The sequence below is a fragment of the Cucumis sativus genome, chromosome 2 (assembly GCF_000004075.3).
Source record: "Cucumis sativus cultivar 9930 chromosome 2, Cucumber_9930_V3, whole genome shotgun sequence".
NCBI lineage: Eukaryota > Viridiplantae > Streptophyta > Magnoliopsida > Cucurbitales > Cucurbitaceae > Cucumis > Cucumis sativus.
The window spans coordinates 20743375-20755052 of NC_026656.2; the positions used below are offsets into that span (position 1 = coordinate 20743375).

General features: G+C 33.3%; 2 protein-coding genes across 3 annotated transcripts; both read left to right on the forward strand.

Moving 5' to 3' along the window:
• The first annotated feature begins 938 nt into the window (after nucleotides 1-938).
• LOC101204602 (probable plastid-lipid-associated protein 8, chloroplastic) lies at nucleotides 939-4323 on the forward strand. Its single transcript, XM_004138711.3, has 4 exons — nucleotides 939-1379; nucleotides 1670-1793; nucleotides 2562-2741; nucleotides 3930-4323. Exons 1-4 carry the CDS (start codon nucleotides 1128-1130, stop codon nucleotides 4118-4120), a joined length of 747 nt encoding a protein of 248 aa, XP_004138759.1. The 5' UTR covers nucleotides 939-1127; the 3' UTR covers nucleotides 4121-4323.
• Nucleotides 4324-5552: 1229 nt separating this feature from the next.
• LOC101212779 (pentatricopeptide repeat-containing protein At5g24830) lies at nucleotides 5553-10486 on the forward strand. Of its 2 annotated transcripts, none has more exons than XM_011651471.2 (5): nucleotides 5553-5808; nucleotides 5899-6105; nucleotides 6262-6456; nucleotides 7296-8879; nucleotides 9186-10486. In XM_011651471.2, the coding sequence occupies exons 3-4, from the start codon at nucleotides 6308-6310 to the stop codon at nucleotides 8716-8718; spliced, it is 1572 nt and encodes a 523-aa protein (XP_011649773.1). In that variant the 5' UTR covers nucleotides 5553-5808; nucleotides 5899-6105; nucleotides 6262-6307; the 3' UTR covers nucleotides 8719-8879; nucleotides 9186-10486. The 2 variants fall into 2 exon arrangements, with proteins under 2 accessions (XP_011649773.1, XP_011649772.1); XM_011651470.2 differs by having other exon boundaries at nucleotides 5899-6032.
• Nucleotides 10487-11678: the final 1192 nt, after the last annotated feature.

The window sequence follows — 11678 nt, forward strand, 5'->3', positions numbered from 1 at the left end:
ACCTGAGACCTCGCGTTAGCTGTTTTTTCATTTTTAAGATGAAAATTATTTATGAAACTTTCAAAAATATCAAAAATTGAATTGTTTTCATTTACAAATAATATATTTTTTACATTTCTAAACTTTTGAAAATTCATATGCATTTGTTTACGTAAACTTACAATATTTTTTTTTATAATTTAACATATTTTATTATCAACATGCTATTTTAGTGTCGAGCTTTTAAGATTGTTAGATGGGAACGTGTTTTGTAGTAAAAATGTCAATAATAATAAGTTTAAAACAAATGCTGAATTAATGTGAATGAAAGATTTGTTTAAAATATTTACAAATATAATGAAAGTTTAGAATATAAATTTAATACTTATCGAAGATTGACATTGAATAATTTAGAATATACAAGTTAAAATTAAACGAACTTCGTAATTTAGTTGGTGATAGACTGTTTTGGTAAGTTTGATTGTTTTGTGTGATGCACGTTAGAGTAAAAGTTTTGTATTTATAGTTAAGTACAACAATGTTAACGTTTAGTTGTTCAGTAGTAAGAGTATCTCTACTTGGGCACATTGTTCCCTAAATGCATGTGGTGATGCTCCATATTTTAGAAAATATTGTATTGAATTTTATCATTTTTACTACATGTATTGTAACTTAATGTTGTTCGAGTTGTCCTAACACTCTATTGCATTGTGTGTAAAATGACATTTGTTTCATTAGTTGTATTGACGAATTTTAACCAATGCGATTAACGTTTTTTGTATGTATGTGTTAGTTCGTCTATGGACTTAATTGGAAAAAATATAAAAAAAACAGAATTCTGAAGAATAAATTTGCATTTTCAAAATGAATAAATTCATTTTGAGCTAATTAAAAAAAAAAGAATTTATTTATAAAATACATTTATTTTCATTCCAATCAACAATTAATGGGAAGAATAAATTTGCATAATTTTCAATTGGCGAAAATCAAAAGCGGGAATCTGAAAGATAAGGCTGCAATGAACTTTGCTCACTTGGCGTAAAGACAACCCCGCAATCCATCTCGTCGTGGGTCCGACCTCCGATTCTCCCTACGCAAATTTCAGCGGCGAGCCAAATGCCATGCCAGCGTTCATCTTCTGATCCTGTATGACTTCCATGGCTGCGTCGGCAACCTCCGTTGCACTTTTGCCTTCAAAACTGGTTTTCAGGGGACGATTCGAGCAGTCGAGATCGAAGTTTCTTACTCCAACCTCAACATCGTCATTTCCATGTCATTCCATTTCAATTTCATCTCCGTTCCATCGACGCAAGCCATTCGGAATCCAGGCATCGGTTTCGATCTCGGATCCTCAAGTCCGAACTGGTCCTGATGATCTCGTTGCGTCCATCCTCTCGAAGGTAATGTTTCAAGATTTGCTTAGTTTATCTGATCTTGCAACTGGTTATAGGGTACTTTATAGTGGCTTCGGAATTGAATTTGGGAGAATTTTAGTAGAAAATGTGTAGCAAATAGAGGCCAGAAAGTTGCGGCAACGAGTGATACTGGACTTGGAAATTTCCAGAAATTCTTTCTGGATGATGATCATTCGGTTGGTAGAGGCAGTTTACGTGATTTCCACACAAGCTTCTTAAGATTTCAGTATGATGTTGGTCAACAGTGCATAAGTTGATGTTACACTTTGAAACAGGTGACTGGAAGCGACAGAGGAGTATTATTAAGTGAAGAACAGCACAAAGAGGTTGCTGAAGTAGCTGAAGAATTGCAAAAGTATTGTGTAAACGAGCCTGTTAAATGTCCTCTCATATTTGGAGGTAAAACTTAAACAGTTTTGCTGTTTTTTGTTTGATATATTTGAATATTTCATCTACTCATCTTCCTTATGGAGCCTATATTCGAGTTTTGTATCCGCATAAAGAAAGTTCAAGGAATGATTTCATATCACCTTATTTGAAATACCAGAAATGATTTGAATTCTTTATCTAGATGTTTGCTGAAAAGGAAATGGGGGAAAAACCGATACAGTCCTTCACTCCTGATTTATGAGAAGGTTAAACTAGCTGTTTACTTGAAAATCTACGAAATCATAAGAAATCAACCACTTTTGTCTGAATTTCTTACGAAGAAAAATTATGCTTTAAATTTAGCATGTTTTAAAACCATATTGGTTAACTTACATGCTTAGTCTCTAAACTTTGAGATTTTCATACACCTAGTTTCAAACTTTCTCCATTACAATTCAATGTAGCTTTCATAATTTTCTAAATCGATGAATCTACAAGACACAAGTCAGAAAGCTTAGAGCTTCGTTTGATATCATATTCAATTTTGTATTTAATAGATCAATTCATTCTTAAAAATTGTAAATTTGTCGTAGATGCTCAAGAAACAAATAGACGAAAACCTAAAGTTGATAATTGAACCAATTATATTATTTGAATGGATAACAAATATTTGAATTGATTTGCAAGTCCATCCGAATCTAAAATCATTTAGACCCCAAAAAGATAATATTTCATCCAAGTTGTTTCTCATTTTCCAGCAATAGTTTGGCTAACATGATTAAATGCTTGGTATCTCAGCTTGGGATGTTGTGTATTGCTCTGTACCAACATCGCCTGGGGGTGGATACAGAAGTGCAGTGGGTCGCATTTTTTTCAAGACAAAGGAAATGATTCAGGCTGTGGAAGCTCCTGATACTATAAAAAACAAGGTGTCATTTTCTGCTCTTGGTTTCTTGGATGGACAAGTCTCTTTGACAGGTAAAACTTCAAATTCCCTTTGTGAAAAAAAGAACTTGAGCCCTCCATTGGTAAATATATCAGAAAATCAAATCAATGGCTGGAACATAGCTGACATAGCCTCTGGATTTTTGGTTGACTTGCTGTGATATATGTTCTAGTTCAAACCACTAGTTTTTATTAGAGTATTCGATAGGACTTTTGAGAGTAATACTTTTAAGGAAATATCTTTAATGAACTTATTTTGAAGGAACTAAATGTAAAATAGCTTCACTTAAATTATTACTCTAAACACTGATAGAGCATCAATGACTCGATGTTTCCAAATAAAAGAAGTTATTACTCTAAAAAAGAGACTGTTTCAACCTAGCAAAAACGAATTCTGTGGTTGATAAATGATAATCATTTAGTTTTCTTAATTAAAAATATGTAATCTACTTTTGAGTAAGTATTGAAACAACTTGCAAAATTTGGAATACGTTATTACTCACTTCAGCAATTTAATTACCATTTTTTTTTCATCATGACTCTGAAGGATCATGAACTTATTGACCAAGTTTTAGGAATTTAAGACGCCAACCCTTACTCTTATAATTGATTTAGATGGTTATGTTTCATCCAGTGTCTTCAATTTACCTGTCGATGGAGGAGATTCTCATGAATTCTCCCTTCTCTGATGAAGGAAGAATTTCGTGGCAGATTTGTTTTTCTGCTGTTTTATAGGATGGTTGACTTGCAAATTTTGGAGTATGTTTTAAGGTTTCTAGGGATAAGGTTAGGGGCGTTTGGCCATTGAGTGAAGGCGCAATAACTACGGAATTAGTTAGTAAATTTGTGTTTGAAGGGTAGGGGTGTAAGATTGAGTTCTTAAGTAATTGGGAAAAGTAGATGAATAAGGAAATATGAAGTCATTGGATCAATATGAAAAGTAGGGATTAAGAAAAATATGTAATTATTCAATAAATTTGGAAGGTAGAAAAAGATAGAAAGATGAAGTTATTCGATAGATGTGTAAACTACAATAATTTTTACCATCAAAGTTGAGTTATTTACGCCAAAATTTAAGTCGTTGGTGAGCTAAAAACTGCCTCTTGATTAGGATTTTTGATTTGTATGCACTTATGTAATAAAATGTGAACTTTTTCTCTTTCATTTTCTCAATAAAAGCATGTTCTCTACTCATAAATATTATGTGTTATGACTTTATAGGTAAATTGACGGCACTGGATGATAAGTGGATTCGTGTTGTGTTCGAGTCGCCAGAACTTAAAGTTGGAGGATTAGAGTTTCAATATGGTGGCGAAAGCGAGGTACAACTCCAGATTACATACATAGATGACAAGGTTCGTTTAGGAAAGGGTTCTAGAGGTTCATTATTTGTCTTCCAAAGACGAGTTTGAGGTTACTAAATTAAACGCAGTCAATGCTCATCATCATCTAATATCTCTATGGTAATTTTACTCTTTGTGTAGAAAGTTAATATGATCGATATAGATGAGCGTTATATTATCACAAATATTCCTTTACTTCCTTTTAGGAAGAATGATTGAAAATATCTCAATTTTGTATTTCATTTCAATACTATGACTAATCTTTTTAGAAATTTTAAAAGTGTTCGTAACATAAAATATTTGTTTAGTACAATAATTATAGAATGCATGATTAAGCTTTTAACTTTTAGGAATTGTAGATCATGTTAATACCTGTAAGCCAAACTTACCTTGACATAACATAAATTAATTGTTTTAATCTATTAAGGTGTTTATATTATTTCTTTCTAATCTCCAATGGTTATATGACTTTTAATAAAATTGAAAGTGTAAGATAAAAATGGAAACAAATAAACTATTGAGAAATAGATATTCACAACTACCATTATATAATTTTCATAACTTTACTAACTTGGTGTTGCAATTTATATATATATATTATTGAGAAATATATTGCAATTGTTTTTTATATTGCTATTTTCGTTTACAACCCTATGTAAGAAAAATAAAAAATGTCTAATATTTAAAATTTACCACGAAAAGATTTACATCACCAAATATTAGTTTTTCAACCATTCAAATATACTACATTCTTGCATTCTACCATAGAAGAAGATAATCATATTATTGAAATTTTGAGTGGCATAAAAGTCGAGGGCGTGAAACTTTTACCTTTGAAGCATGAAAACAATAGATAACGGGGTTAAATTTAAAATGACAAAAACAATATTACAAATCGAGAACAAAAAAAAATATCAATCTTAATATAAGTTTTGAATTACGTTACATTACAAACTCATTCTATTACATATCACTAAACAACTCTCTAATGTGTGAGGAATGAATAAAATAATAAAATTACAAATAAATAAGATCGGATAAGAGTAGTGTTAATCAGAAAAACAAAATTTAAGTCCACGGTAACAATGAACCTCAATATGATTAGATAATTACAAATATAACAATAAAGATAAAAAATTAGCATATATAATAATATATATATATATATTTATACATACAACAAGGTCGATGAGTGCTTATATGGTTAACCAACAATATAAGGAGCTATCACCTAATTAAGTATTCTCCTATCATTGACGGTATGAGATATCATACACACATATTTACATAAGTGAATCACTCTCGTTTAATTGCAATTTTTTTTTTTTTTTATAATGTTATCTAAACTTAGTTATAAAATAATTAACTATATGACTACATTTACAGTTTTACTATATAGTTCATTATTATTTTACAATTTTACTATATAGTTGATTATTATTATTCTTAAAATTGCTTGTAATTTATTTACCCTATTTTAAAAAAAGATTTCGGGTCCAGCCCAATACACAAATGTGAAAATTCTAAAAGAAATGTAGAACGAACAGTAAACGAATCGAAGAAGGGAGGAGGGGACTGCAGTCTGGGAGCGACGGCGGAGCACAGCCAGCTGTAAGAACATCGCCGCAGCTGTCGATTCGCCGGTGTGGTTGAAGCTTTGGCCGAGTACTGCCTAATTTCTTCTTTGGTATCGGATCACGAAGTGAAATTCAGGGCAGAATATTTGGCGGCAATTTCGATCGACGATGGTCGCGGCGGTGAGTTATCCTCTATCTTTCCTTTATCATACATTTCTCTGTTCAGGAATTTTCATATATGGCGTTCACATTTTCATTTTGGTGGTTCAGTTAGCAATTGAATCGGCACCGTCCCAAATTCTTGTGCTTGGATTTCTGCACGGAGCCCTTAACTCCCTCAAGCGTGATATATCTCGGATGTTCGCGGTCTTTTACGGCCGACCTGACATTGATGAAGCGGCGAGGTAAAATGACTACACATTTCGAGCCTTTGGTTTGCTTCGGCTGAAAGGAGTGCGAAACTTCACCAAATTTACAGTAATTAATCGACCTTTTATTTGTTAAACATTAAGAAGTGGAAAACATCTTATTTTGGTTTATTTCGTTTGCATTCTTGCTTTAGATTTGCGTTACCTGGTTTTGAGTTTTAAGGAACTTCTTTATGCGTTCTGATTCTAAACATTACATGCGTAGGTCTAATGAGGATGAGGATTCATTACATCCTGCTCTTAAAAGTTTAATGACAACTGTCGGTGACCATTGCGATTTGAGATCTTCGGATTGCTTTTCAGAAAAGCGTAATTTTAATGGCGAAGGTGATCCGGGGGCTGTTTTCAACGTGTTGGATGCTTTACTCAAGGGTAGTCTAGACCGTTTGAAGACCATGAGGTGATTTTTGCTTTTCTTTGATTAGATTTACTTTTCAATCTGGTCCTGTAGCTCGAAATATCGGTACTCGAACATCTTTGACTTAGACGTTGATAGATATCCCGCTTATGATCTTTCTTATTTAATGTCCCATTGGAAATTTCCTTGATTTAATGATGAATATCACATAGGTAAATATTGTTCATTGCATGGACTCATTATGTGTATGTATGTGTTTGTTTGTTGTTGTTGTGATAAGACCGTCTACTTGGAAAATAATGGTGCTTATTCGAGTGTAGAACTACCTTAGTTTGCGTAAGTTAGTTGTTGGTGAACTTTGATATCAAGCAATTATTCATTTACGAATGACCATCAATTGAAGGTTTGGCGGAAGCGAAGGGGCGCAACAAATAAGAGTTTAATAAGGTTTTAGGAAATTTTGGGAACTAATGGAAAACTTGGAGTTCTGAAACTGCTGATCTTTTTACTAAAAAATCTGGTTTTTCTCCAGTTTTCTTAATTAAGACATTGATGAGTCGTTTCCAATCCATCGTGATATTTACTCAAATAACTGGATAAGTTTATGTGTTTTCTTTCCAATATAGCTGCTCACTGCTTATTTCTTTAGAGTTTTACATTCATTGAGTGCCGTGACATATGATTGTTGATGTACTGTTATTCCTAGTTGTGATTTGGATAAGAAAATAAAAAAATTGGATGACTGATGGAATCTCTTAATAATTTTTTTTTTATTATTATTTAATCACCCATTGTTTGCTATCAAATAAATGATTTTACATGCCTTAATGATTACGAAGTACGATATTGTGAACATCTATTAAATGTCTAAAATGATGCAGGGAAAGCATATGTTTGGCGAAGTCAGGTCTTCAAAAGTGTGTTTTGGAGGCTACTCAACAACCTGACTACACAGTCATGGTTAGGGATTTGTGTTTAAAAGGAAAGTTTGGAGCAGCTCTTTTGCTTCGGAGAAAGTTAATAAAAGAAGGTTTTGCTGTTGATTTAGTCACACATAATTATCTTCTTAATGGACTGTGTATAAACTGTGATATGGAGATGGCAGATTCTCTATTTAGGGAAATGCTAGAAATGGGTCCTTCTCCCAATTGTGCCACATACAACATCATTATTAAAGGTTTCTGCCTTCGTATGAATATGGATAAAGCTCTTGACCTATTTTATACCATGGTTAATAGTGGTATTAGGCCAAGTAGAATTACCTATAACATACTCTTACATGCATTGTGCAAGAGAGGCATCTTGGTGGATGCTAGGAAGCTTCTTGAAGTTATCCTAGGTGATGATATTAAAACAACAGATGATGCAATCACATCAACTATACTGATGGATAGTTGTTTTAAAAGTGGAGATACAATCCAGGCCGTTGCTTTATGGGACAAGATGGTTGAAAAGAAGACTGAGATTGATGTTGTTGCATACAATGTTCTTATTCACGGGCTTTGCTTGAATCAAGACAAGAAAATTGCGCTTGGCTATGTTGCTGATATGCTTAAGAGAGGTTTTCTTCCCGACATCTTTACATACAACACTCTAATCAGTGCTTTTTGTAAAGAGGGCCAATTTGGTGATGCTTACTATATCCATGATGTCATGTCAAGAATGGGTGTTTCTCCAGATCAAATTTTATACAAAATGATTATTCAAGCTCTATGCATGAATGGAGATGCTATCAAAGCCGATGAGTTTCTTCACTCAATGTTAGAAAAATCAATGGTGCCTGAGCCTCATATTTGGAACCTGATAATTGATTGTTATGGAAGGTATGGATATCTGAGCAATGCAATCTCCAAAAGGGATCAGATGTTGGTTGCTGGCGTGCAACCAAATGTATTTACTTACAATGCATTGATTCATGCACAAGTTAGAGGGGGAAACATATTTAGTGCATATTCTTTGAAAAAGGAAATGCTTTTGTTAGGTCTTTTTCCAGACGTTGTTACTTATAATTTATTGATAAACGGTGCTTGTAAGCATGGACAACTTCGTTTTGCCCTTCAATTATATGATGAAATGCTGAGAAAGGGATATGAAGCAGATAAGATAACATACACAGAACTGATAAATGGTCACTGTATGTGTGGTGAAATGAAGGAGGCAGAAGATCTATTTTTTGAGTTGCATAGATCTGGGTTGCCAATGGATATTGTTCCATTTAAAGTTATTTTTGAAAAGTACCAAAAGATAGGAGAGCCTGACATGGCATTGAAATTTTATCGAAGGTGGTTGGCAAGGATGGCTTGAGGAGCTGTTTAACAAAACAAATTATTTGGGGTTACGACACTATTTTTGCCATTTTGGCCCACAATCATAGGAGATTGGCATACAGATCTCTTTTACTGAGCAAGTATAATCCGGCCTTCTGTTTGTGGACATTTCTGATGGGTAATGTTGCCCGCCTTGAGGTATGTCCATGCTAATGCCTTGTCCTCTATTTCTTTGTCTGTTGTCTTCTCACTGTGCATAACGTTCTAATGATTTCAGTATTCATCACAACAGGATATCAAAGCCTTAATCGTATTGGTCTCTTTCCATAAACTTTCTACTTTAAACATGATGAAATATTATGAACTTGGAGATTTATATAATATCATAGGGCTCTTGGCGCTTGTACCGCTGTTTTCACTGATTTTAGAATTATATTATGGTTGGAGACACAGAAACCAATTTTGATTTATAATTGCAATTTTTTTCACTTCTGTGTGAAGCAGATGTTGCGAAAAATCCAATACCGAGCTTCTAAGAGGAACAAACCAATTCAGAAGGTGTTTTGGGGATGAATTTTGGGCTGTATGGGCCTATTGCAGAAAACATTAGTAATGGATTTATGCAGCTGTTATAACCTCAATACATTAGTAATGGATTTATGCAGATGGGATGAGACTCGAAATTGTGGCACAAGTACACACCTTCACCTGGTCCAGTTGTGTAGCCCAGCAATGAGGATGCAGTTGAGATATTTTGATTTGAGGAGTTTGGAGTGCAGCATCACTCGACCCATAGTTGAAAGCAGTAACTCTCATTTATATGTTGCAAAGTGGGGAAGTTGTTTGTGATGTCGTGGTTAAGTTCCTTGCCTTGTCAAATTGCCGAGCTCCTTGACTCACTTTTTTGTCAGTCAAGTTAGCAATAAACGATGATGACGAAAACCAAATAAACTCATGGATCTCGAGGCTTGATGAAGCGAAGTAGCCAAGCCATCATATAGGGACCCGTCTAGTGGTACATTTTCCAGTACCATTGGTTTATTTTTCCAAACAAGGAACACTGACAGCACCACAGACAAACCCGTGGTTTGAGTAACAGTGTTCATGCTAATTACTAGAGCTGATATAGTAACTTAAGTTCACGATGCAGTGGTGTCGGTAAAAGACACTGTTTATTCGACTCGCAATAATGGAGTCTACTTGTTCTTTTCCTCAGCCAAGACCTACCTTCTAATCTTATCCCCAAAGTTGGCCCCCCCAAGCTGAAGAATCGAGAAAAGAAGAGGACATTTTATATGTAAATACAAGTTTTTTTGTACTTGGATCAGAGGGGGGTGGGTAGGGAATGAGTTAGAAGGCATGAAACTCTGGAAATAATCGACTTCCAAGGACTTGTACTGAAGATGCTAATGAAGCCTCTCTTAAATCCAGTCAATAGGGGAGGAGCCTTACATTGTGCTGGGACAAAGCTACTGAGCCAATGACTAATGTTTCCCCTGAAGTTTGGAGGACTGTATTCAGCGTCTTTGAATATGTATATATATGTGTGTGTGTGTGTGTGTGTGTGTATATGTATGTATATATATATATAACTACCAAGGATTCCTCAGGGTAAAACTATTGAAGGATGTGCAGCCAAAATCACTTTGCCACTTTGTCAGTGGGTGAAAAGATGTTTCATTTTAAATGAGCCATTCTCTGTATGAACTTATGACATTTTCTCTTTTTCTTCCTATTTTTAGTTCAACAAATGCCAGTATAGGGATTTGAACGGAGTAGTGTTATTGGTAAGCGATGTTCATGTTGATTTGTTTTTGTTGTATTTTTCCTTTTGTTTTTGAACATAGACTGTTCAAGTAGAGCATGTTTTATGCCCTTAAGCCACTGTTTGGTATAAGAGATGGGAATGTGGGAGAGAATCTCTGAAGGTATTTAGTGTATAGGTTTTATTATTATCATTAATACTATTTGGCATATTTGGTTTATGATTTATGGTTTAGACAGAGAGGTTTTAAAATTTTTATTTTATTTTTGTCAAATTAGGTTCGGTCTCGGGTTGAATATGTTTAATATGTTTTCTTCTCGAGTTTAATCCAACTTACTCAATCGCATTTGTTCATAAGTTTGTGAATTTTTAATATTTTTCTCTTTTGGAATTTACTTGATTTTTGTCTTTGTTTAAGGTTTGTTATAGAAATTATCACATTTTATTCATTATTCTTTAAATGAACAAATAATTTGATTATTAAACATGGATTAGGGTTGGGTTGGTAAAAAAAACTCTTCTTAACTTGAACTGTGTACACATATATTAATCAACGAACTCTTTGGCTTGGAAAAGAGAAAAGACACTTGAAAGTAAACGAACAAAATTGTCAGAAACAAAATTGTTGAATAAAGTAAATAATTTTTATAGAAAACAATTTGAGAAGATACAATTATCGGTTTCAATTGTCTTCGATTTCAATGTTTATTACATTCTCTCATACAATAATGTTCAAACATAGATTTTTGTCAATTGATAGTGAAATATATTCACTCTAAATTTGGTTGATTACTTTTTATGCCCCTAAAGTATTTGCTTTCATCATAATCTTTAACTTCAAATTATAAAACTATAAGAACATTATTTTACCTAAATCAATTACTGTTTTACAAGTTATTTTGACACATTTTAAAGTTTATTTTCAATCGGGAATGAAAGACGTTGAGCTCGAGGGTAAAAATAAAATCCATAGGTATTTTGTATAACTCGACATTTGTCTTGATATAATGGATTCATTTGTGCAACACGCTTGACTATAACAAATGTGAGAATAAAACAATAAGTTTCTTTCGATTTTTCTTCATAAAAAAAAAAGGTTTGAAGCTTTGATGTTAAAAACCGGTGTCTCAATTAAATTAAGTCTGTATTTTGAGAGTTAAAGAGAAGATATGTTAACACAAACATACATTATTCAGTTCAAATTTATTAATAATATATATCACTCTTATATT